Source organism: Lynx rufus, unplaced genomic scaffold (assembly GCF_022079265.1).
Source record: "Lynx rufus isolate CCGP_SWC_20201006 ecotype Redwood Valley unplaced genomic scaffold, mLynRuf1.p SCAF_13, whole genome shotgun sequence".
NCBI lineage: Eukaryota > Metazoa > Chordata > Mammalia > Carnivora > Felidae > Lynx > Lynx rufus.
The window spans coordinates 45,247,608-45,272,543 of record NW_025814827.1 but is presented as its reverse complement, the minus strand read 5'-3'; the positions used below and the strand labels follow the sequence as shown (position 1 = coordinate 45,272,543).

Below are 24,936 nucleotides of genomic sequence, written 5' to 3'. Positions count from 1 at the left end.
AGCACAGAGTGCCCCCCCCCCACACACACACACCCTTATATTAACACCAACTTTTTAGTTCTAGGAAGATTCCAAGGTTGTCCACTCAGAAAGGCAGGGGAATTAGGATGAGAGATGAAAGAGGGTTAGGAGGGGTTCCCAGATGGCACAGGCTCCTGTTTGGAAAGATCAGTTGAGGCTTTAGGAATAACACTGCCCCGCCCCCCAGCTCTCCACTCTGGCATGGTGGGGGGGGGGCTCAGCTTTGATCCTTGTGTTTCACATCCGACCTCCTGGGGGTAACTATAGATTTAGTCAACAAGACTCCAATCTTAAAAAAAAATAAGCAAGAGTGGTGGAGAGGGTATGGAGAGAGATAGTAAAGAGAGGGCAGCCAGAAGTAAGTGAGGCAAGGAAGAGAGGAGCAGAAGACAGGATCCAGAGCACATTAGGGAGGACCCCTTGTGAGATGTTGCTGCTGCTGTTCCTGGGGATTGCTGCAAGCAGATGCCTACACGATGAGACACAGAAGTCTGTGAGCCTGCTCAGGCCCCCTCTCTCCCAACTTGCCCCAGACTTCCGTTCTGCTTCCTTCACCCACCCTGGCTCTCGTGATCCTCAGCCCCTGAGAATCCGAACCTGCTATATCAGAGATCCTGTATCAGATGGAGCTTGGGATACTGAGGGAGCCAGAAGGAGAGGAGTACCTCATGCCCTGGTGGCTGCCAGACAGGCCGCTAGGCGACTCCAGGGTGTCCTCGCAGGTAAGTAGGGAAACCAAAGGGAGTCAGGGAGGGCTGAGGGTCAGAGGGCTATGGAGGAAGACAACCAGCGAAAAGGAACTCTAAAGATGTTGAGGTGAAATCGACTTCTTGTCTTTTTAAGTCCCTCCAGTGCAAGGACCCCTGCTTCTGAGTCGAGACCCTGCACAGTACTGCCATGCTGTCTGGGGAGACCCAGACACCCCAAATTACCACAGGTGAGTTCATGTCATTGAGAATGTACATGGTGCCTCTTCGGCGGTACCCAGAAATGTCTCCAGCTCACCTATAGGTATTCATTCTTGGCAGGTGCAGCCTCTTGAACCCAGGGTACAAAGGAGAGAGTTGCCTGGGAGTAAAGGTGAGATTTGGGGATCTGAAGATCTCTAGCCTGCCTAGACTTCTCCAAGACCATTATTAGCACCAAAATTGTTTAATGTCCTTCCTAATAAATGCAGATTCCTGAGCCCCTTCTCACCCTGGCAATTTACAAAATCAGAGATGGGGAGGGAAGGTGGCAGGAGTCCCTATTCTGACCAGCTGCCTACACGACACTAAGGCAGACTAAAGACAGAGACTGTCCACTCCTCACTCCTAGTACCCAGTTTCCTATTGTCCCCATCTGCTAAACTAGATGCTACATTCCACTCCCTGCCAGATCCCTGATGCCCATCTCCGTGGTTATGCACTGTGGCCAGAGCAGGGTCCCCCACAACTGGTCCAGCCAGATGGGCCTGGGGTCCAAAACACTGATTTTCTCCTGTATGTGCGGATTGCCCACACTTCCAAGTGCCATGGAGAGGTGAGGCCCAAATCAAGTCCTTTTCCGTGTTCTGTCTCTCCTAGTCTTAAATATCCTGGGGAGGGGGAGGGAGCATAAAAGCAATTTTTATTAAAAGTTGTGCTCATTTGAGGTAACTTGGGTCATGTTGATGAAGTTTGGTTGGGAGCTAAACCCCTTCAAGTAATCCCTTGGGACCATCCCTGCTGAGTTCCGTGGGTGTCTATTTTCAGAAAGATTTCTTCTGTGTTCCCCCACATCCCTGCTTTCCACCGCTACCTTGTCCTGGCCCATCCACAGCCTTCTATCATAGCCTATGCTGCCTGCTGCCAGCTGGACTCAGAAGACAGGCCCCTTGCTGGTACCATTGTCTACTGTGCCCAACATCTTGCCAGCCCCAGCCTCAGCCATAGTGACATCATCACGGTAACTGCTGCATGACGAATAGGAAGATGCAAACAGGTTGGGGATAGGGGACAGGTCACTCAGCTTCCCATGAAGTGGAAGAATCTATTAAGGTTGGAGGAGAAGGTGCCTCAGACTCTAAGAAGAGCTGATTGGGCAGAGGGGCTATGGAATGGCCGGTCAATCTGCTCCACACCCAGTCCCCCTCACCGTGCGGTCATTTGTCCTTAGGCCACACTACATGAATTGCTCCATGCTCTGGGTTTCTCTGGACAGCTCTTCAAGAAGTGGCGGGATTGCCCCTCAGGACCCGGTGGTAAATGAGAGGAGTGAGAGCCAGCCTTCCCACAATGTCAAAGAGAGGGGATCACTACCATCCCACCAACTCCTTCCCTCCATTTCTGCTCCACCCTTTCTGAGTTTTCCTCTCCTCATATTGCCTCCTTCACTTTCTGTGCTCAGTTCCAGAGAACTGTTCTACAAGGCCACAAGTCACAAGGCGTGATGAGTGGGGACAGCTGCTTCTCACTACCCCAGCTGTTAGCCACAGCCTGGCCAAACACTTGGGAGTGCTGGGGGCTTCACTGGGTGTTCCCTTGGAAGAAGAGGTGAGACTGAGAACACCTCGGGGTGCTGGAAGGAAGAGGGGGTCATCAGGTGGCAACGGGCTACCTCCTCCCTAGGGTGCTTTGTCTTCACACTGGGAGGCCCGACTGCTCCAGGGTTCTGTAATGACCGCTACCTTCAATGGTGCCCGGCGCACTCGACTTGATCCCGTCACTCTTGCTGCCTTCAAAGACTCAGGCTGGTACCAAGTCAACCACAGTGCTGCAGAGGAGCTGTTGTGGGGCCGGGGTGAGAACAAAGGAAAATCGCATAGGGGCCCTCACCACCTGAGTCAGCTTGGGGGCAGCGAGAGAGGTTGGAAGGGGTTATCTGCTGCAGACGTGTAGCTGAAGCATAAGCACAGCCAGCGCTGAGGGGTGTTGGGGGCTTCACTTGTTCTGAGGGCTCTTTCTCTTCCCACCTCTCAAGCAGGATCTGGCCTGGAATTTGGCCTGGTGACCACATGTGGGGCTGGCTCCTCAGAATTCTTCTGTACTGGCAGGTGTGTGTGCTGAGTGGTTGAGGGGCTGTACAGCTGTCGGGGACCCTGGTGTCAGCTGCCATCCCTTCCACACAGCGGACTGGGCTGCCACTACCTGCACCTGGACAAGGGGAGCTGTTCCTCAGACCCCACGCTGGAAGGCTGCCGCATGTACAAGCCCCTGGCCAATGGGGTGAGACAACTGGAGAAGACAGAATGGAAGTGAGTGGGCCCGGAGAGGAGTCAACATCTAAGGCATCTAGGCAAACACTATTCTGCCTCCTGTCCCGCCTTTCAGAGTGAATGCTGGAAGAAGGAAAATGGATTCCCACCTGGGGCAGACAACCCCCACGGGGAAATTTACCATTCCCAGAGTCGTTGCTTCCTTGCCAACCTCACTTCACAACTGCTCCGTGGGGACGAGACCAGGCGTCCCTCTCAGATCCCACACCTGAAGGAAGCAGAGCTCACTGGCCGCTGCTACTTACATCAATGCACAGAAAGGGGAGCATACAATGTGCAGGTAGAGGGGTCACCCTGGGCCTCATGCCTTCCTGGAAAGGCTATTCAGGTGGGTATCATAAGTGAAAAGCTACAGAGCCCTTGGCAAAAGGAAGTTTGACAATGCTTGTATGGTAGTTAGTACATTTAGATGTTCATTCATTTTTCTCTAAGTACCCACCGAGTCTGTGACTCTGATCTAGATTGTACAATTTCCTTAGAAAGGCTTGAGCAAACAATTGAGGTCATAACTATACCCTGCTATGTATTTCCTTGCAGATACCTGGGTACCATGGTCTTCTCTTCTGTCCCCGGGGTCGGCTGTGTCAAACAAATGAAGGTACCAATGCTGTTACTTCCCCACCTGTGAGTCTTGCCACCCAAGACCCGTTATTCCATCTGTCTTTACAATTAGCTGGGCCCCCAGGCCACTCTGTGGGGAAAGAAACGCTAGAAGAGCTGACTGAAGCAGTACTACAGGCTCTGGTGAGCAGAGACCACACTGGCAGGTAAAGGGACAGTTCAGACTGAGGATGTACACAGTGGGCCAGGGAGACTGCCTAAGTTGGTTACTTCACCACTCTCCTCTGAAAACTGTGCCATTCCGAAGCCTGCACCTGTTTCAGGAGATAAACTCTTCCAAGGACTCTATCTCCCTTAAGAGATCCAAATGTCCCTGTAGGTGCTATTTCCACAGCCCCTCCACTACCACTGGACTGGTGTTCACTGTGTACATGTGGAAGTCCTCTGGCTGCCACGGGCCTTCGGTTGGTATGCTGCACAGGGCCCTGACCCTGAGTCTCCAGAAGAAGCCCCTGGAAGTATATTATGGAGGAGCCAGCTTTACCACAGAACACATCAAGTAAGACAATATTCCAAGTAGCTTTCTTTCAAAGTCCTGGAGTCCAGATGTTTGAAATTGCAGGAAGCACTTAGGCTTATTTTGGAAAACGAGTGTGATCACCTCAGACCTAGCACTATGGGACAACTTTCCCTCCACAATGATGGAGTTCCCCATCCGTAGGACATAGGGATCCTAGTCCTCTTCCTCCCTAAAGTACTAACAGGCTACTATGTCTAGTTACCTAAACACCATAGTCTAACTGCCAACACCTCACTGCCAGGTTAGGTCTCCTTCCAACAATTTAAGTTGCTAGGAGACTTGGATCTTGGTCTTTTTCCTACTTTCAGGATCTATATTCCTGATTTCCTGTGTAGCTTGATTGGATGAAGCAGAGTTTCATGAGCTCTGTATATTATGATAAAAGTGAAGCCCTTCACCTCCTAAGCCTAAGCATTATTTCAAGCCAAATATTACCTCTATGTTCCTAGGTCACTGGTTACCTTGGACCATAATTCCTCCATGACTCATCTAGGGCTGTCCATGGGACTCTGCCTAACACTGCTTATCCTGGTGGGTGCACTGGGAACCATGGCCTGTCAGAGAAGAGCTATTCTCCAGGTGGCACCAGCTGCCCCTCACCATTCACCAGAGCTCCAAGAAACAAGGGGCCCAGTTGAAGGAATAAGAGAGGTGTGACATGACAGGATAGATAGGGCAGATTATTTCTTGGAAGACAACTGGATGGAAAGTCTATACTTTTCTCAGAATGCCTCTTTCTCTAGGTATCAACTCTATTCTAGCCTTGTAATGAAAAAATTCCAGAGACTTATGGTTCTGAAGATTCTTTATTTTGATACAAAAAATAAACACTTCAACCTATAAAGAGTGTCACTTGTTTTCATATTGGAGAGCAAACTTACAGAACAGGTATTTGTTACCAGCTCCAAGGATATCACAATATGCTTTAGAAAAAGCCATTGCTATTTGGATTCAAACAAACATCAGCATGGAAGGAGTAACAATTATCTCCCTCTCCTGATTTTTACATACTTTTACAAAATCATCACTAGGGAAGCTTAGTTGGGATGTCACACAATTATGCCAGAATCTGGTAAGAGTGGTGAAATCAGCCATCTGAATCCAGTTAAACTATAAAAACGTGACCTTTTATCGTCCTTCTCTCCTGTTTCTGGAGCAGGAAGGCTCTACTTTATAGCCTCATGGGCCAGCAATAGGCTTGAGTTATAATATGTAGGTTCCTTTTGGTTATACTCACAAAAGAAGCCATTGAGTTCTTGAGGGTTTGACATGTAGAAAGGAGCAAGCTAGGAGGCTGACTGATCTAAATTTACTTAGATGGAAAACATTTCTGCTGGGAGTCCAGTTGATAGGCTATTAAAGTTGAAATAACCAAGCCTGTCCTGGTCAACAAGGTCAGTCAGTTGATCAGGATACCATCCCTAGACTGTTAAGTGACATATTTGAAGTTCTCACTGTAAAGTTGCAGCTCCATCAGATATGATTATCTTCTTTGATTTTAAAGCCCATCAATCTTTACCAGCTGTAGCAGCCACTGCTTGGTAAAACTTTGCCACGAAGTCTGGCTCACTGACCTCCAGCTGCCTGACAAATTCGTTGCGCTCCTGCTCAGCCCAACCTCGAAACCACTGATCCCAAAGACGTAGCTGACACTCAAAGATACAAGGCGGTCGGTTTGCTCCAGACACACTAAGCTGCTCCAGACCTTCCAGCAGTGGCTGTAATTTTCCCGGCACTGCCTTAGCTACCAGGTCCTGTAGGAAACGTTCACGCTGGGGACCTGACCAACTGGCAAACCAGTGAAGAATACACTTCATCTCCTGGGAAGTGATGTAAGACATTGGGGGTGGGGAAGAGTTAGTAATACTGTCTGGTACTGAGGGTAAGGGAGTAGGGAAGGATAGTGGCATCGAAGAGGAAGATGATTCCAGTGGCATCCTGAAACATAAAAGCACTGTTATATACTCTCTAGATAGGGCAACCAAAATACAACTTCCCAACAAAGAATCTTACCAAAAATCACCATCTACGGATAAAGTTATTTTTCACCAATTCAATTTACAAGAAAACAACAGGGTACTTCACATAGGTTATTCTCCAACTACCTTAGAGAAGCCACCCCAAAATAACTTCATATTTGCCAACCTCCCTCCCTTTCAAACCCATTAGCCTCCCCAACCACTGCTTCTCTCCATTATTCTTATAAAGAATCTAAAAATAACCAACACATTTCTTGTTCACTCTCTCTGGCCTACTTCTATGTTCCAGGTTGAGTAAAGAAAAGTGATAATGTTGGTCCACCTCATCTTCCTTAAAATGAAAAAAGGTACATATTTTTTTAATCTAGTACATGCAGCTGGTGAGGGCCTAGCTGCTAATAATTCCAGAGCTATCAATGGTGAAAATCATATATGATAAGTCTTCTTTGTAATGTGTACATAGCCTCTGAGATATGCCAAGAGCTTCATAACATCCATTACTTCCTTATATTTCCTGTTAAAGCACCAGGAAAAATTAAAGAGCAAAGTAAGTGAGCGTGCCTCACCCAAAATAAGATAACACAGAAAGGAAAAAATAGAAGAAGCCACGTGTTTATTCAAGACTGAAAAAAGTCTAGTTGGTTTGACGACTTAGGAGTGTAACAAGTATTATACTGCTGGAGATATATGACAATTTATGTCTTTGAACATTTTCCTTAAGGTTTAATATATAACACCTATCGATGCCCTGTCATTGATTTGCATCAGTAATGCAAATGGAAGGTCAGTCGACTTGAATAGTTTGAGTTCCACAGTTTGAATGTCTAACAATGAAAACTTTAAACTACTTGTCTATGACCCATTTTACTGTTTGTGTTTCTTCTGCTGCAGGTTGGAGTATTTGTAGTGACAAAGAGAAGAATCCGTAAGCAATTAACATCAGTTCAGTACCCAAACAGTACAGGGAGGTTGCCTTTTTCACAGAGCTCCTCCAAGAAGCAATCCCTCCTAAAGGAACTTTATTCTTACTCGGGGAAAGGAGAAACTTTTGCCTAGTCTTGCGACATGGCCTCCACAGCAAACTCAAGTTCAATAATTTTGAATTAGTTCACAGTCTGGGCCCAAAAACACGGTGCCGCCACTTGCCCACTTTGGAGGCCACGGAGCCTGGCATTCTAAGATCCCAAAGAGCAACGTAGCCTTAGATGGGAGTGGCGGGGATTCAGATATCGGGAGGCGGCAGTTGTACCGGTAGGAGAGCGGGAAGTGTGCCCTACTAGGGTAGCCCGCAAACACCGAGTCTGACCCGGCCCAGGGAGGGACTTCTACCCCGCTTACCTCCCCTTTCCTCTCACAGGGCACCTGGAGACCGTCACAAAGTGCTTAAACCCCAACTGTCGCCGCCGCTTCCATGTTTCCTGAAAACCGTAAGCAGGGCCAGCCCGGCAGCCCACGCACTTCCGGTCCCGGAGCAGCCCCAAAAACCCAAGCGCCTCAGCGCCTCAGTCTTAGGTTCGGAGATAGCCGACTAACTCCGATTTTGGTTAGGCCAGAGTCGAGGGCTTCCGAGTACATTCGATTCAAAGCCTCGGTAAGACGAAGATAACCGAGTTCTGACGGCAGCGTGAGGAAGGCGGAGAGGCTGGGAGGATGGGAAGAACTGATTGGTGCCGATGTTGAGACGGAAATACCCGAGCAATTCCGGAGGAACCCGAGGAGTTCTGAGTGGTAATCGAGGGGTTGACTATGGCAGTGGGCGGGGTCAGCTCGGTACGTTCGAAGGGCGTTGGCGGAAATTACCGAAGATGCCCGAAGCCGTCGGGACGGACCCGAGTACCTCACGCAAGATGGCGGAGCTGGAGGAGGTGACTCTGGACGGGAAGCCTCTTCAGGCGCTGCGGGTGACCGACCTGAAGGCCGCACTGGAGCAGCGAGGCCTAGCCAAGAGCGGGCAGAAGAGTGCCCTGGTCAAGCGGCTCAAAGGGGTGAGAAGACGGCGTTGCCGGGGTGTCGGAGGGGAGCGGACCCGGTAGAGACGAGTCTCTGCCGCGGCGCAGGCGCAGTGTCCGGGCTCCGCGCGAGCTCGCTCAGGCCGCCAGCGCGAGCCTCCGGAACCGCGCGCACGGTGGTTGGTGAGGCTCGCGCTGGAATAGAGACAGCGCCGGTTCCCGCCTTAACGGCAGCGGCGCGAGCCCAAAATGGGAGGGTGCGCGCTACTCTCCCGGAGTGTCTTAAGCTCCTTCCTCCTTCCCCCACCCCCTCCTTGTTTGTGTCTGTGGTTTCGGCGCATGCGCTGCAGAAGGAGTTAAATCCCACCACTACCACCGGCGTTGCTGGCCTGAGGGGGGCGAATTGGGCTGGGTCAGAGTTAGGGGTATAGTTGGGCGGAGGGGTTAATGGGGCTGGTGTCGGTATCCGGAGGAATAGGTTTGGGATAGGGTAAAATGCCTACCTGATTAGATTAGGAGGTGAGATGAAGAGAGACCTTGACTTGAAGGGACTCGGTTGTAGAGGGGTGTATGATTTATCCAGAAGCAATTTGGGTGGATAAGAGTTTGGTGAATATTGGTGAGAGAGGTGGGGCAGGTTGTTATATGTTGGGGGTTTTGAATCGATTTGAGTAGTTTAGGGTGGGATCGTCATGAGGTGGATGGATTTGTGTGTATGGATTTGGTGTAAACGGAGGCAATGTGAGGATGTCATGGTTTTAATTGGGGCTAGTTAGGATACATGGTGTGTAGTACCCATTAGGGCTGAGTTGGCTCAAGGGTTAAATTGACAGACCGTTGCCCGCCTGTACAGAGCTGACGGTTTCGTGTGTGTGGATTGGGTCAGCCACAGTTTAGAGTCTGTGGTCATTTTGTTCTATAGCCTCCTTTTTGAAATTTTTATAGACTTGATAAATCTAGGTGCCACTCTGTTGGAAACAATACAAATTCACTCAAGTAGATCTAGCCCTGGGTAACTGACCAAGTAATTCAGTCAAGCCAAAACCAGCAGCCCCATGTTGGTTTCCTGTATTTGAAGCTGACTGGAGTATTTGAAGTCATTTTACCTGCATGGCCAGATTTAGAAGGGACATTAGTCAGAAGTGCAGAAGATAATAGAGATTGTAGTACTGGTTCTGTCACTGTCACTGATTTTATTACATAGCCAGGTCGCTCATTTTCTTCATGTGCCTGCATTTTACATTTGTACATTTGGGAGCAGTAACCATGGCTACTTTCAAGGGTCTTCTGAAGATGAGTAAGAACAGTATTAGTAAAGGGCTTTTAGGTTCCTGGAAAAGGAGTACAGTTTAAGTGTGTATGGTTAGTCATTGCATTCAATGAAGAGATTGGGGAGTGGTGGGTTTTTTCCCCCAAGTTTCTGACTTTTGCCATTCTCTATACCAGGCTCTAATGCTAGAAAATTTGCAGAAACACTCAACACCCCATGCTGCATTCCAGCCAAATTCCCAGGTAAGAAAAAAGATTTATTAGATAGGGTGGGCTCTTTGGATGCACAGACATATGGAAGGACATAATGATGTATATTTGATGGTTAATTACTCACCAGTATTTTTCTGAATTCCCTGAGTTGGAAAAGTCCTCATACCAGATCAGTTGAATTCTAATGAAAAAATTCAGAAACAGAATTAGAAGAGCTATTAGTTAATTTCTGATACTTGCAATGATGTGTGCAAAAAGATGTGGTTCCAATTGATTAAGTGTAGTACAAGAATCTGGAGCCATTCATTTGCCATTGATTTGGAAAAAGTAGTTGATGTCTTTGAATGAAGACATGAAGTAGACAATCAATAGGGCAGTGTAGGATGATACTTGCTGATCAAGAAGAATTCTTGTGTTGACATAGATTTTCCAAGAATTCAATCCTTTGGAAATCATCCACCATTACTAGTGTTAATGCTAACTGTGCACTTACTTGTAAGTATCATTAATTACTCTTTTACTTAGGGCAAGAAACTTAAACCTTTGGATGCCTTGGATTCCACAATTTCTATGTATAATATTAGAAAAGGTTGGACTATATCCATAGTTTTATAACTGCTCTACTTTAGTTTTATAGACCTGCTTTTGGGGGATTTCTGGGGAAGATAACCTTCTTCCCAAGTGGGCAGGTGCTCATATTCCCCACCTAACTAAATTCGATCTTCTTTTATCTGTCTTATATATTGAGTTTCAGTGTAAGATTTTTTTAGAAGAAACAATCCCACAGTTTAAAAAAATAAAATTCTTAGACTGCAATTTCATAAGATTCTTTTCAGCTTTTAAAATCCCCTCATTATAGTATGTTATGTACTTAAAGGAAAAATCTAGGTCTTTGTTAGTGCAGTGTTGTGCAGCTCCAGTACTAGGTGAAGTCCCAAGATACTATGGAAAAACAAGAGAGCCTTCCTAGTCCCTTGTTACCACTTCATTAAGCTATGTCATAATCTAGTCTGTTTATGGAAGTTTAGTTAAGTATAAGTGTAAGAAATTACATGAGTTAATCAGTTTATGATTACATTCCATTTATTCATTGCATTTTAGTCTTTGAAGCTTTGCTTTATTAACATAGGATTTTTGCAGTAAATGTGTACGTTCTCTAATAAATGCAACCCACACTTTATCAGTGTCCATTGAGTACCAAGAGATGCATCTCTACTTTAAGTGAAAATAAACATTTACCATGCTTAGGAAAGATGACTAAAAACAAACAATATTCAGGGGCGCCTGGGTGGCGCAGTCGGTTAAGCGTCCGACTTCAGCCAGGTCACGATCTTGCGTCCGTGAGTTCGAGCCCCGCGTCAGGCTCTGGGCTGATGGCTCAGAGCCTGGAGCCTGTTTCCGATTCTGTGTCTCTCTCTCTCTCTGCCCCTCCCCCATTCATGCTCTGTCTCTCTCTGTCCCAAAAAATAAATAAACGTTGAAAAAAAAAAAAAAAAAAAAAAAAAAAAAAAACAAACAATATTCAGATTTTTTCCCTTTTTTGGCATTCTAGTAGGACTTGCTAAGCAAGAAGGTTCTGGGAAGGACTTGTGACAGAAGAGTGATGTGGGACTCTGTGTTACAGGAAAAAATGGGAAAAGGGATTAAGCTCCTGGATTTTAATGTTGTTACCAAGGATTTATTCCCACCCAAAGAAAAAGGGAGTTAAAACTCTGTTTAAATGATGAATAGACATCCCTTTTCTTAATCTCTTACATAGTTTAAGTGCCGTATGTAAATTTTGGATTTGTTTAACAAGATGATCCCTGGATAGGTGGAGATTTACCTTTTTTTATCAACAAAAAAATGACCTAGTAGGAACTTGTATTTTTTCCTTTCAGTTCTTGATATTACTAAAAAGAAAATTTAGATTATCTTTAAATAACATTTTAGATTAAAATTTGGATTAAAACATAATTTTGCAGGAATTTTTATTTTAATTTGGGCATCATTCTTTGGTTGGGAACTAAATATTCAAGATAAGAAATTATGTGCAGTTCCTCTTTTTGCCATCTTTTCTGAATCATAGGGTTATTTATTTTGGTCCTCACCATAATTAGAAAAGGGCCTTCCAACATTTTGATTATCTTTCTTGGGTTCAAATATAAGGAGTAGACTTTTGCTCCATGGAATTTTCTTCCTTGTGTTTTCCTGGTTTGCTTTCCTCGACTTTCTTTTTCCATGTCTTCTACACAGATTGGCGAGGAAATGAGCCAGAACAGTTTCATAAAGCAGTATCTGGAAAAGCAGCAGGAGCTACTTAGGCAGCGTCTGGAACGTGAAGCCCGAGAAGCTGCAGAACTTGAAGGTAAGCCCAGACTGTCACTTCTTTCAAGGAGTTCTTCATTCTTATTCCTGTCACTGAATAGATAGGCCTGTTTAAGTAGGCAATTTCAGGAGTAAGTCAGGCTGAAACTGCTACTTACTTGCTTTGGTAGTTAAGCCAAGTGAGTTGTTATTTACTTTTTGTCAGGGAAGAAGACACTTAATTTGACTGTTAGAAAAGGATTCCTGCCAACAGGAAGAATTATAAGTAAATTAAGCTGCCCTTTAAATGAGGTAGATCTTAATCCCAGGGAGTTTTTTCTCTATGTACAGTGCTCTCTTTAGTATGTACTCTTGTGTCCCGTGACTTTGCCTGATCTCCTTCGCTCCTCTACATATTCCCACATGCTGAGCCCTTCACTCCCTCCCTGCCCCGACCCAATCTGTGCTTTGCAGAAGCTTCAGCTGAGTCGGAGGACGAGATGATCCATCCTGAGGGAGTGGCTTCCCTGCTGCCTCCTGACTTTCAGAGCAGCCTGGAGAGACCAGAGCTGGAGCTCAGCAGACATTCACCCAGTACGTATCTCCCTCCCCACTGCGCTGTTTTGTCAATCCTGCGTAGTTGGTGGGGGGAGGTAGTTACGCCTCCTTTCATGCTAAGCCTCCGTTAAAGTCCCAGGGCAGTTCTGTGACATTGATACTTCACATCTGTTTGTCATGGGAATTATGTCCTTTTTGAAGTCTGCTTTCACCTCTGTGTTGTGACAACCTCTCAGAGTGTTTTAAAGGCAGTATGATTTTTTCTTCGCATCTGTACCTCTTTAACCTCCTCTACTTCTGAATTTACAGGAGTCACAACTCTGTCATCTTTTCACCAGTTGTATGGGTTACATGTTGCCCATCCAGTCACCCCCCCCCATGGACATCTGCTGTAGTTTATTAATTCATTCAACAAATTTTCATTAAGTGCCTTTTGTATGCTAGGCACATGCTGGGCACCAGGAATATAGGAGAGCAAGGACAAGTATCTGCCCTAATGAAATGTATAGTTTAGTGAAGAGATAGACATTAGTCAGGTTATTGCATAATTATTACTGTTGTGCTCTGTGCTCTCAGAGGCAGTGCAGAATATCATGTGAGCATATTACAGGGAGCTCTAACTCACTGTGTAGAGTGGGTTCAGGCAAGATTAGTTTTTCACATAAAAATTAAGCACCCAGTTTCGCGTAGTATCTCAAGCAAATGCCTGTAAACACAGCCTTTGTTTTCTAAACTACCTAAGACGGTATACTTTTAGGGGAACATGTATATAGGACGTGGACAATAAATATATTAAAACAATTTGTAATTAAAAGGATTGTGAATCATTTTTAATGTTAGTGGTCATGGGGAAGGTGATCACTCCATATTTAATATCTTTAGGACATGTAGAAGTTACTACCTCTTCTGATGAATATAGAATTCCTTTCTGAACATAGGTTTTTTTTTTTTAGCAGATATTTAACGGTAAGAGAAAAATAAGTTATTTTAGAGATCTCTTTTCTTCTCAAGTACAAAAGTAGCAGAGTCTCAGTTGATCCATTTTGCTCCTAACACTCTTTTCCCCATGATTGTAAAGCCAGAAGGAGGGGGAAAACTCTTCTAGATTAGTTGTCAGTGTTTTCAGAAGTCAGTCAAGAAAGTATTAAGTTTCTGCTGTGAGTATAGGGGGCGTTAACACATTATAAAGTCTTTTTGGGAGAGGAAAATTGCACATACAGCCATCAAGAGAAGATGGTGTGCTTCAAAGTGATATATAAATAGTACAAACACATGGACCATAAGAATACAGAATAAAAGTTCCCTGAGGACTACAGTGATGAGAGAGAGCTTCATGAAAAAGGTGTAGGATTTGAACTGAGCCCTAGAAATAAGTAGGATTTGAATTGGCTCAGAGGAAACAAGAGAATATTTTTAGGAAGGAACAAATGCATAGAAATAATGAATGTGGTATTTTTATTTTTGTATGTTTATTTATCTTTGAGGGGGTCGAGGTGGAGGGGCAGAGAGAGGGACAGAGGATCCAAAGCAGGTTCTGGGTTGATGGTAGCAAGGCTGGTGCAGGGCTTGTGGATTGTTTTTCTGGGTTTTTTTTTGTTGCTGTTGTTTGTTTGTTTGTTTGTTTGTTTGTTTTTACCTATATGAGGCTCAGACTCATGAGATCCAGGAGATCATGATCTGAGCCAAAGTCGGATGCTCAACCAACAGCCACCAGGTGCCCCTGGATATGATATTTTTAAAGGAGAAGTAATGAATTAGTGCAGCCAGAGTGAAGTGGTCTTACGTATTCAAAAATGGTCAGAAGGGCTGGGTGGCTCAGTCGGTTAAGCATCCAACTTCGGCTCAGGTCATGATCTCACTGTCCTGAGTTCGAGCCCCGCGTCAGGCTCTGTGCTGACAGCTCAGAGCCTGGAGCCTGTTTTGGATTCTGTGTCTCCCTCTCTGTCTCTGTCCCTCCCCTGTTTGTGCTCTGTCTTTCTCTCTCTCAGAAATAAACATTAAAAAAAGAATAGAGAAACAACTTGTAAGGTAGATGGGGATAATAGTGCAAAGGTCTTTGAATGTTAATTCAATGAATATGAGGTTTTTTATTCTAAAGTAAGGAGAAACCACTGAAAATTCTTAATAGGAGCATGATTTGATGAAGAACTCTCTTTAAATAAAAGAGTCTCAGTTCTGAATGTAATTTGAAATGAAAATAAGAAATGGATCCTGAAACAAATAAGGTTTCAAAAGCAAATAAATTAGAAGAGATAACTGAAGTAAATTGTAGAGCACAGCTAACAATTGCCATTTGTGCTCTTCATTGTACTGTCTACCATAAACTTCCTACCTCTGATCTTGGTTAGAATATGGATCTCATAGATGTCGTGCAAAATTTGGGCAAGATCCTCAACGAAGTGGTAGTTTGGAGTTCTAGCAGTGTGTATTTGGAGCAGTGGTAATGCCTGGAGTTTACCCAGAAAATTAGATTCTTTCAAGGTTCGCTGTGTTAATCTGCCATAGGCCAGGAAACTATTGAGATACCAGCTTATTTGGATGTTTTGGGAATCCTCTCTTTAATTAAGATTTTGAGGGGCGCCTGGGTGGCTCAGTTGGTTAAGCGTCCGACTTCAGCTCAGGTCATGATCTCGCGGTCCACGAGTTCGAGCCCCGCGTCGGTCTCTGGGCTGATGGCTCAGAGCCTGGAGCTTGCTTCCGATTCTGTGTCTCCCTCTCTCTCTGCCCCTCCCCCGTTCATGCTGTGTCTCTCTCTGTCTCAAAAATAAACGTTAAAAAAAAAATTTTTTTTAAAGATTTTGATTTTAGGTTTCTAGTGACATATTTTGCTAATCGGTAGTGGCACCTGATGATCTGATTTTTTTTTTTTTTTTTTTTTTGTATTACTTTTTTTAAGAATGTGGCTTCCTGGGCCTTACCCCAAGAGTCTCAGGGAATGGGAGTCTGGGATTCTACACGTTTTTAAAAGTCCCCTGGTAGTTTTGTTAATCAACTCAATTTGTGAATGACTAACTGAAAGAATAATTTTTCAATATTACATTTGATGAGGATCTTTGCCTTATGTTCCAGCAATCTCCCAAATAGGGAAGAATTGGTATATAAAATCCTCCCTGGCTTTCCTTCTTGACTTCTCTTTCTACCACTTTCTTCAGATTTTTCTGAGGTGTGGGAAGTCCATAGTCAGAAGTTGTCTGGACTGACCTCTAGGTCATGATTGGGTATACAGAAATTCTTATTGCCGCCGTTAGTTATTTCAAAAAGAGTCCAATCTAGGAAAATACAAAAACATTTAAAAGTGGATATCAGAATACAGGTTCTTTAACAAAGGTATAGCTCTAGGAAATCTTAACTAGCCTTTTGCTTATAGGGCATACAGTCCTCGTTCCTTTTTCTTGTATTAAATCTGAAAGCTGAGATTCTAGAGAAACGCTAGTTAAGTTACTTACTCAGATGCCATGAGTCAGATTTAGGTTTGGCATCATTGCCAGTTCTCTTCTCTTAATTCCTGCTTCTCATTCATACCCAAGGATACCCTTTGTACACAGGCTTTGATGTGATCTCTAACTACCTTACTTGGGTCCTGCCAGTCCTGCCCATGGATTTATCTTCTAGAATGAAGATACTGCTTTCCTATGTGGACCTTAAACATTCTTCACTTCTCCACTGTCTAGCAGCCACCTTACACTTTCTCCTGAAGGCTTCTGGCTTTGGAATCTTAGAAATCTTACATTTACTCTGACTTGCTTTTCAACTCCTAAAATACATTGGCTCCATCCTTTGCTAAAGGTACTCAGTTTCTACACATACTGTTAACATCTGGCTTAAGACACTTACGTTAAGACATCTTGTGCCCATCAAAGAAGATGTCCCCTTTCCCAGAAGCTTGTCTGCATCAGATCAGCTCCTTACTAAGAGCTAGTGATTCCTGATTTCTTTATTTATTTTTTTCTTTATATTTTGTATTGCTTATTGAGTTCCTATTTTATGTCTGAGGGTCCCCTCCAAGTTGTCACTTTTTTTGCTAAACAGTCATGACCAAAACTTTCTGAATGGCCCACGTCTCTTTGATGAATCAAGTGCTTCCAGAGGGTTAACATTTAGAATCCTATCACTGTAGTTTTACAGCATCCGGACAACATTATGATCCAAGTTATAAATAGCACTCAACTTTCAATAGGTAGAGAAAAAGGCTCTTTGCTTGTACATAAATTTTAAAATCACAACTCTAGAACTCTTTGACCTGTATAACACATTAATCTGGCCAGCTTTATAAAACATGTCTTTTTCCCACCCCTTAAAATCACATTTGTTTATTCAGAGCATATGTGTGTTTACTGAAAGCCTGTTTTTCACCACAAAGCATTTTAGTATGGCTTTAAATATGTGCATATAATTTCTGTTTATGAATTGAAAAGAAAACAGAGAATGTTTCTCAGAACTTGCAGTGATAAAAACGAATACTTGGGATGGCTAGGCCTATGAATTTTAGCTATTTATAGGATTTGAGGAGTATTTTTTTTTCTTCCAGAGGATAGGATTTTATCCTTTTAATAATATTTATTGTCAGGGCACCTGGGTGGCTCAGTCGATTAAGCGTCCAGCTTCGGCTCAGGTCATGATTTCATGGTTCATGAGTTCGAGCCCTCCATCGGGCTCTGTGCTAACAGCTCAGAGCCTGGATCCTACTTCAGATTCTGTGTCTCCCTCTGTTTCTGTCCCTCCCCTGCTCGCACTGTGACTCTCTCTCTCAAAAATAAATAAACATCTAAAAAAAAAAGTTATAATAATATTTATTGTTTTATTACAAAAGTATGTATTTATTAAAGAAAATTTGGAAAAACTAGAGAAAACAAGTTTTTAATTTTTTTTATGTTTTTATTTTATTTTTGGGAGAGAGAAGGAGAGAGAGCATGAGCAAGGGAGGGGCAGAGAGAGAGGAAGACACAGAATCTGAAGCAGGCTCCAGCCTCTGAGCTGTCAGCACTGAGCCCAACACAGGGCTTGAACCCACGAACCGTGAGATCATGACCCGAGCAGAAGTCGGATGCTTAACCGACTGAGTCACCCAGGCGCCCCGAGAAAACAAGTTTTTAAATCATCCATAGTCCTACACACTAAAAAAACCTCAGCTGATATTTTGATGTATAATTTTCCCCATCTTTTCTTTGTCTGTGTATAAGCTTAAAATGTCTACAAAATTCAAATCCTTACGTTACCTCTGACCTGGTTAACTGTTTTTTTTTCTTTTTTTTGAGCATCTGGATGATTTTTTTTTAAGTGTTTATTCACCTTTGAGAGAGACAGAGCATGGGCAGGAGCTCATGACCTGAGCCAAAGTCAGACACTTAACCAACTGAGCCACCCAGGTGCCCCTGCATGATTTTTTTTAAGCTTACTTATTTATTCTGAGAGAGTGAGAGAGTGGGAGAGGGACAGAGAGAGAAAGAAGGAGAGAGGGAATCCCAAGCAGGCTTCTTGCTGTCAGTGTAGAGTCCAGCATGGGACTTGATCTCAAGAACTGTGAGATCATGACCTGAGCTGAAATCAAGAGTCAGACACTTAACTGACAGCCACCACCCAAGTGCCCCTGAGATTTTTATTTTTAAATAATCTCTACACTGAACAAGGGGCTCAAACTCAAAACCCTAAGATTAAGAGTTGCATGCTTTACCAACTGAGCAAGCCAGGTGCCTCCTAAGACATTATTTTTGAATTATTTTTTATTTTTTAAGTAGGCTTCATGCTGTGCGTGGAACCCAACGTGGGGTTGGAGCCCAACGTGGAGTTTGAACCCACAACCCTGAGATCAAGACCTGAGCTGAGATCAAGATTCGGATGCTTTAACTAAACTACCCAGATGCCCCAAGACATTATTTTTTTTTAGAGCAATTTTAGGTTCAGGGCAAAATTAAGAGGATGGTATAGAGATTTCCTGTATGCCTTCTGTTCCCACCCATGCGTAGTCTCTCCTGTTACCCACATCCCCCATCATTGTGGTACATTTCTTAAAATTGATGAACCTACATTGACAAGTCATAATCACCCAAGATCCATAGTTTACCTTAGAGTTCACTCTTAAGTTGTACATTTTGTGGGTTTGGATTGATGTATAATATGTACCCATCACTCCAGTATCATATAGAGTATTTTCACTGTTGTAAAAGTTCTCTGTGCTCTGCCTGTTCAGCCCTCCCGCCCCCAGCCTCTGCCTTTTTTTTTTTTTTTTTTTTTTGGTTAAACTACCAAAATAACTTCTTTCTTTTAAACTTTTGTAAAGGAGCTTTATCTGAAATTAATGGAAAACAATCTTCTTTTGGTTTATTCAAATTGTAATTTAACCTATTTCAGGCCACTTAATTACTAAATTCTTATTGATTATTATAATCACATTATTTATTAATTTCCTACAGATTATCCTTCAAATGTTTGCTAGAGAGTCTGGCCTGTCATTATATATCCTAACCACATACCCATAATGCAGGTGTTTATTCACTAACCCAGATGTAAAATGGTGTATATTCAGAGATCTTATTAGTCAAGTGATGATGGAGTAAAGTTTTAGAAAATATGTGCAGTCTTCTAGTTCATTTTATGTTTATTTTTTTTAATGTTTATTTTTGAAAGAGCCTGAAAGTGCAAGCAGGGAAGGGGCAGAAAGAAAGGGTGACAGGATCAGAAGTGGGCTCTGTACTGACAGCAGAGAGCCCAGTTAGGGGCTCGAACTCACAAACTATGAGATCATGACCTGAGCATGTTGGATGTGTAACCAGAGGAACCACCCAGGTGCCCCTGTTTCTTCTTATAATTACAGAAGCAAAGACTAGTTCATTTTAGTTCTTTGGTATATATTTATTTTATTTTTTTTAAGTAGCTCCGCATCTAATGCGGGGTTTGAACTCATGACCCTGAGATCAAGAGTCACATTTTCTACCAACTGAGTCAGCCAGGTGCCCCAAATTGTTGGGATATAGAAATAAGAAGACTGAATTAGACCTCACACCATCTGCTTTATTTGCACCAATTTAAATACTTTTAGTGTAGGAGATGGTTTTATGGATCATTTAAGTTTTGTACTATATTAAAATTGAGCCCAATCTAGCTAAGTATCTGGAATAATGTTTAGGCTGCTTTCTAAGGTGGTTCTCATCGATATTTGCATTGTATTCTGTGTAATATTTTAATCCTGGTAGGGAACTTAGAAATCTTTCGATCCATCTCTGCCTTTTTCTTAGTTAAGACATTGAGACTCAGATTGTTTAAATGATTTATGTACCATTACCTTCCTTTGTGGAATATGAATGAAATTTTTTCCAGCTTTACATGGAGTTCTTTTGAAATGACCTAGACTAGTGGTTTTCAAGTTTTCTTGAACTTATTTTTCCTTCCAAAAAGAAATCTTACCTTGAGCTCTTTATAGCCCATTTCTAAAGCCCTGTGCAGGGCTTGAAGTAATTTCTAGAAACTTAGGGCCTGAAAACAATTCATTTAAGTACTTATTTCATGAGATTGTTGTTTCACAAACTGGTTTGTCAGGCAATCCAGAAAAATGGTGACAAAACATTTTATAGAAATAAGTATACTTTGTACATCCCTGCTAAACAGTTTGAAGCCCCTGGTAGTTATTTTACATATATTTATTTGAGTTATTTGTAATCTGTGAATCAGCTTTGAGATACTGAAAATATTCCAGACATGCATAGCAGGAATTATCAATAAGACCTTGAGTCTTAGAACTTGATATGGTCTTCTGCTTAGAAGTCAAAGAAATTGATACAGATATATATTGGCTAGCTCATATGCTATGATTTAAAAAAAAACTTTTTTTTAAATGTTTATTTATTTTTGAGAGACAGAGTGTGAGCAGGGGAGGGCCAGAGAGAAGTGGGAGAGACACAGAATGTGAAGCAGCCTCCAGGCTCTGAGCTGTCAGCACAGACCCTGACGCTCATGAACCGTGAGATCATGACCTAAGCCGAAGTTGTATGCTCAACCAACTGAGCCCCCAGGCGCCCCACTCATATGCTATGATTGATTGAATTTTAGAAAGCAGCCTTGAACGAGTGTTTACGCCATGAGTCTGACTTGATTTTCTTTCGTTTGATAGGAAAAAGCTCCTCTATTTCTGAAGAGAAAGGTGAATCTGATGATGATAAACCAAGGAAAGGAGAAAGACGATCATCCAGGGTCAGACAGGTAATTCAAATACCTCTTAAAACATCTATCACCTCTTCAGGTATTGCTTTGGCTATCTTCTCCTTCTCTTCCTCAGACTTTTTCAGAGTTGGTGTCTCTTTAGATTTCTGTAGTTATCTTCTTTCTCGTCTCTATCTTTTTTTTTTTTTTTTTTTGCTTTGGTTTTTTTAATTTAATTTTTTTTTTTAATTTTTTTTAACATTTATTTATTTTTGAGACAGAGAGAGACAGAGCATGAACGGGGGAGGGTCAGAGAGAGAGGGAGACACAGAATCCGAAACAGGCTCCAGGCTCTGAGCGGTCAGCACAGAGCCTGATGCGGGGCTTGAACTCACGGACCACGAGATCATGACCTGAGCTGAAGTCGGACGCTTAACCAACTGAGCCACCCTGGTTTTTTTAATTTAGATCTGCTCTGGTGTTCAGATTTCTAAGCAAATCTGCATAGAAGCAAATATATAAAATTAAGCAAATATATAAAAATTAAAATTTTTAAAAAAAAATTTTTTTTTTTTCAACGTTTATTTATTTTTGGGACAGAGAGAGACAGAGCATGAACGGGAGAGGGGCAGAGAGAGAGGGAGACACAGAATCGGAAACAGGCTCCAGGCTCCGAGCCATCAGCCCAGAGCCTGACGCGGGGCTCGAACTCACGGACCGCGAGATCGTGACCTGGCTGAAGTCGGACGCTTAACCGACTGCGCCACCCAGGCGCCCCATAAAAATTAAAATTTAATTGTGAAAATTAACAGGCTGGTCTGTATTTCTAAAATACATTATTAGAAAAGATACAGTTATTTAATTAAAACTTTAAAGCCAGGGGCACCTGGCTGTCTTCAGTCGGTAGAGTATATGACTCTTGATCTCGGGGTTGTGAGTTCAAGCCCCATGTTGGGTGTAGCGATTACTTGAAATCTTTAAAACAAACAAAAAAATTTTAAAGCCATATGATACAGTATTAAGTGAGCAGAATACAAAAGGATATTTGTGGTAAAATTATGAGTATGGAAAAGAAATAGTGGGGAAAAAATTAAATATACCAAAACGATAAGAATAATTACATTAAGTGATGATACGTCAGTTCCCCCACCTGCCCTGCTACTTTCTAGATGTTCAGTTTATTTTTATTTATTTATTTTTAATGTTTGTTTATTTTTGAGAGAGAGACAGTGCGAGCAGGGGAGGGGCAGAGAGAGAGGGAATCACAGAACCTGAAGCAGGCTCCAGGCTCTGAGCTGTCAACACATCCGGACGCGGGGCTCAAACTCACAGACCGTGAGATCATGACCTAAGCTGAAGTCCAACACTTAACCAGCTGAGCCACCCAGGCGTCCAAAGACGTTCAGTTTATTTTTAAAGCTTGAAACTAAAAACTAGTAGCAGTTTCATTATTGTATTCCTTTTGGTCACTATTTTGATTCCTGTAACAGCTCGATAAGTCATGCTTGTTTACTGAGACACTTGTTTATGTTGCTGAAAACACGTGTCTTTGAGTTTCTCCTTCCTATGTATATCTTGTGAGATACTTTTTCTCCTCTGTTGATAGTGAGCAAATATACTTGGAACTATTGTATATCTTTCCTTTCCGGGACACCTGGTTGGCTTAGTGGGTAGAGCATGTGACTCTTAATCTCAGGGTTGTGAGTTTGAGCCCCACGTTAGCCATGGAGCCTACTTTAAATAAATAAACAAATAACTATCTTTTTTTTTTTTTTTTTTTTTTTTTTTTTTTTTTTTTTTTTCAGGCAAGAGCAGCTAAACTCTCTGAGTGCAGCCAGGCTGCTGAGGAGGAAGAGGACCAAGAGGCACCTTCCAGAAATCTGCGGATCAGAGCAGATCGAAATTTGAAAACAGAGGAGGAAGAAGAAGAGGAGGAGGAAGAGGAGGAAGATGAGGAAGAGGAAGAAGATGATGAGGGACAAAAATCTAGGGATGTACCAGTCCTGAAACAGTCTGAGGAAACAGAAGAGAGGGAAGAGATACCCAGAGCAAAACCAGAGGAGGTGATAGATGAGAGATCCCAAACCATAAGATCCCAGGAACAGGAGGGGTTAGAGAGAGGAGGGAGAGTTACAAGGTCCCAGGAAGAGGCCAGAAGAAGTCATATGGCCAGACATCAGCAGGAGAAAGAGATGAAAACAGTTTCTTCTCTTGAGGAGGAAGAAAAGGAAGTAAAAATTTTAAAAGGCTTCGAGGAAAAATCGAAATCCCCTTCCCCTCCTCGACTGACTGAAGATCTGGAGAAGGCCCCTCTTGTGCTACAACCAGAGCAAAATGCCAGTGAGGAGGAAACTCCCCCACCTTTACTTACCAAGGAAGCATCTTCTCCACCATCTAATACACAACTCCAGAGTGAAGAAGAAATAGAGCCCATGGAAGGCCCAGCTCCCCCTGTCCTCATTCAGCTGTCTCCTCATAATACAGATGCTGAGGCCAGGGAGCTATTAATATCTCAGCATACTGTCCAGTTGGTGGGAGGCCTGTCTCCTTTGTCCAGTCTTGCAGACACCAAAGCAGAGTCTCTAGCAGAGAAAGTGCCAGAGGAGAGTGTCCTGCCTCTAGTTCAGAAAAGCACACTAGCTGAATGCTCAACCCAGAAGGGTCTTGAAACTGAGTCAGAAAAATCTGCTCAACCACTCCCTCTAAAAATTGAGGAATTAGCACCGGCCAAAGGGATCACTGAGGAATCTCTGAAACAGCTGTCTTTGGAACAGAAGGAAGGCAGAAGGGCTTCTCATACTCTTCTCCCAAGCCACAGATTGAAACAGTCAGCTGACTCATCCTCAAGCCGGTCCTCCTCTTCATCCTCCAGTTCTAGATCAAGATCCCGCTCTCCTGACAGCTCAGGCTCTCAATCTCACTCATCTCCAAGATCCAAGCAGAGAGATGGATCTCGGGCACGTACTCACACCAACCCTCGTGGTAGATCTGAGATGGACTCCAGATCAACGTCAGAGTCCAGGTCACGTTCCCGTTCCCGTTCAGCGTCAAGCAACAGCAGAAAAGTAAGTGTGGGAGAATCTTGGGTGCATTGATGTTTTTTTATCTTGTACTCCAGTGTTTTTCAATCCCAGGAGAACCTATTATAATTCCTGGCAGGAATGGGAAAAACTACTTTTACTCCCCAGGTCACTTTCCTATCATCTCTGAGTCTGATTTTCAACCCATTGATCCCTAGAGTTCTTTTTCATTTTTTGAGTCCCTTTGATTCTGAAGTTGAATCATTTACCCGTCTTCTTCACTAGACTGTAAACTTGAGGACATGGACATGCCTTTTTATGTGTGTATTCTAGCATCCCAGCATCTCAGCACCTTAGTTGGGACTTAATAAATAATTTGGCAAATACTCTAGGAAGTCCAAGAGATCACTAACTCAAACAGGAATAAACATAAGAGACAGAAGGGTCTAAAGTATTAAACTGAGTCAGCAGAAATTGGAAAACTCAGTGATGTACTAAATACATAATCATATAAAATAATTTGCTTTATGTGCTTCATTTCTTTAGTCTCTGAGCCCTGGAGTCTCCAGAGACAGCAGCACCAGCTACACTGAAACCAAAGATCCCTCTTCTGGTCAGGAGGTTGCAACTCCACCAGTGCCACAACTGCAGGTCCTTGAGCCAAAGGAGAGGACTTCCACCTCATCCTCTATTCGAATGAGGCGTTTAAGCCAACCTGAGCCAGCCGAAAAGCATGTGACCCAGAGGTTACAACCTGAGCGGGTAGGCTGTTATGCCCCCTCCCTAGTGGGAGATGGAGGATTAGGCATGATTTTCCCTTTTGTGTTAGCTGTAAAACTGAAAGGTTGGTCTGGATAAGGTTCGATAGAAACGTTGATATTTGGGGATACATGGAAGATTCCACTGAACTCCGTTCCGGCTCCCTGGTTCATGAAAGCTCTATGTGAGGCTAAGCAGCAAGGTTCTCATCTCTAGGGCTCCCAGAGTCACTTCTGTAGAATGTCTCCTTTTTTTCTGCCACAAAGGAAGCCTTTTCTCAGTTCTCTCAAAAAAATTCTAATAAAATGATTGCTGGCATAGAAATTCTTGAAGTGGCATTCCATTCCACTTTCTAAACTAAAATAATGAAGGT

At 43.3% G+C, this 24,936-nt stretch overlaps 3 protein-coding genes across 6 annotated transcripts in view; 2 read left to right on the top strand and 1 right to left on the bottom strand.

Annotated features, from left to right (window-relative positions):
* The first annotated feature begins 448 nt into the window (after positions 1 to 448).
* CIROP (ciliated left-right organizer metallopeptidase) lies at positions 449 to 5,054 on the top strand. Its single transcript, XM_047074685.1, is given in 15 exon segments — positions 449 to 743; positions 874 to 958; positions 1,050 to 1,101; positions 1,399 to 1,704; positions 1,759 to 1,767; positions 1,822 to 1,947; positions 2,158 to 2,242; positions 2,389 to 2,534; positions 2,610 to 2,781; positions 2,965 to 3,034; positions 3,110 to 3,206; positions 3,312 to 3,584; positions 3,794 to 4,023; positions 4,197 to 4,376; positions 4,847 to 5,054. Coding segments are annotated over 15 exon segments (2,334 nt in total).
* Positions 5,055 to 5,184: 130 nt separating this feature from the next.
* CUNH14orf119 (chromosome unknown C14orf119 homolog) lies at positions 5,185 to 7,937 on the bottom strand. The gene is made up of 2 exons (XM_047075463.1): positions 7,715 to 7,937; positions 5,185 to 6,335 (listed from the first exon to the last, which is right to left on the bottom strand). Exon 2 carries the CDS (start codon positions 6,332 to 6,334, stop codon positions 5,906 to 5,908), a length of 429 nt encoding a protein of 142 aa, XP_046931419.1. The 5' UTR covers position 6,335; positions 7,715 to 7,937; the 3' UTR covers positions 5,185 to 5,905.
* Positions 7,938 to 8,034: 97 nt separating this feature from the next.
* Positions 8,035 to 24,936, top strand: part of ACIN1 (apoptotic chromatin condensation inducer 1) — a 34,481-nt gene continuing 17,579 nt past the window's right edge. For 2 of the 4 annotated variants that reach the window (XM_047075459.1, XM_047075458.1), the window contains exons 1-7: positions 8,035 to 8,361; positions 9,772 to 9,837; positions 12,043 to 12,154; positions 12,568 to 12,687; positions 20,756 to 20,844; positions 22,590 to 23,849; positions 24,351 to 24,566. In XM_047075459.1, the coding sequence (XP_046931415.1) occupies positions 8,050 to 8,361; positions 9,772 to 9,837; positions 12,043 to 12,154; positions 12,568 to 12,687; positions 20,756 to 20,844; positions 22,590 to 23,849; positions 24,351 to 24,566 (2,175 nt within the window). In that variant the 5' untranslated portion in view covers positions 8,035 to 8,049. The remainder of the gene's footprint in view (positions 8,362 to 9,771; positions 9,838 to 12,042; positions 12,155 to 12,567; positions 12,688 to 20,755; positions 20,845 to 22,589; positions 23,850 to 24,350; positions 24,567 to 24,936) is intronic. The other 2 variants (XM_047075460.1, XM_047075461.1) reach the window with 2 other exon arrangements.

Excerpts from the sequence above, each read along its gene's own strand:
- CUNH14orf119 (XM_047075463.1), bottom strand. The coding sequence starts at position 6,334 with ATGCCACTGGAATCATCTTCCTCTTCGATGCCACTATCCTTCCCTACT.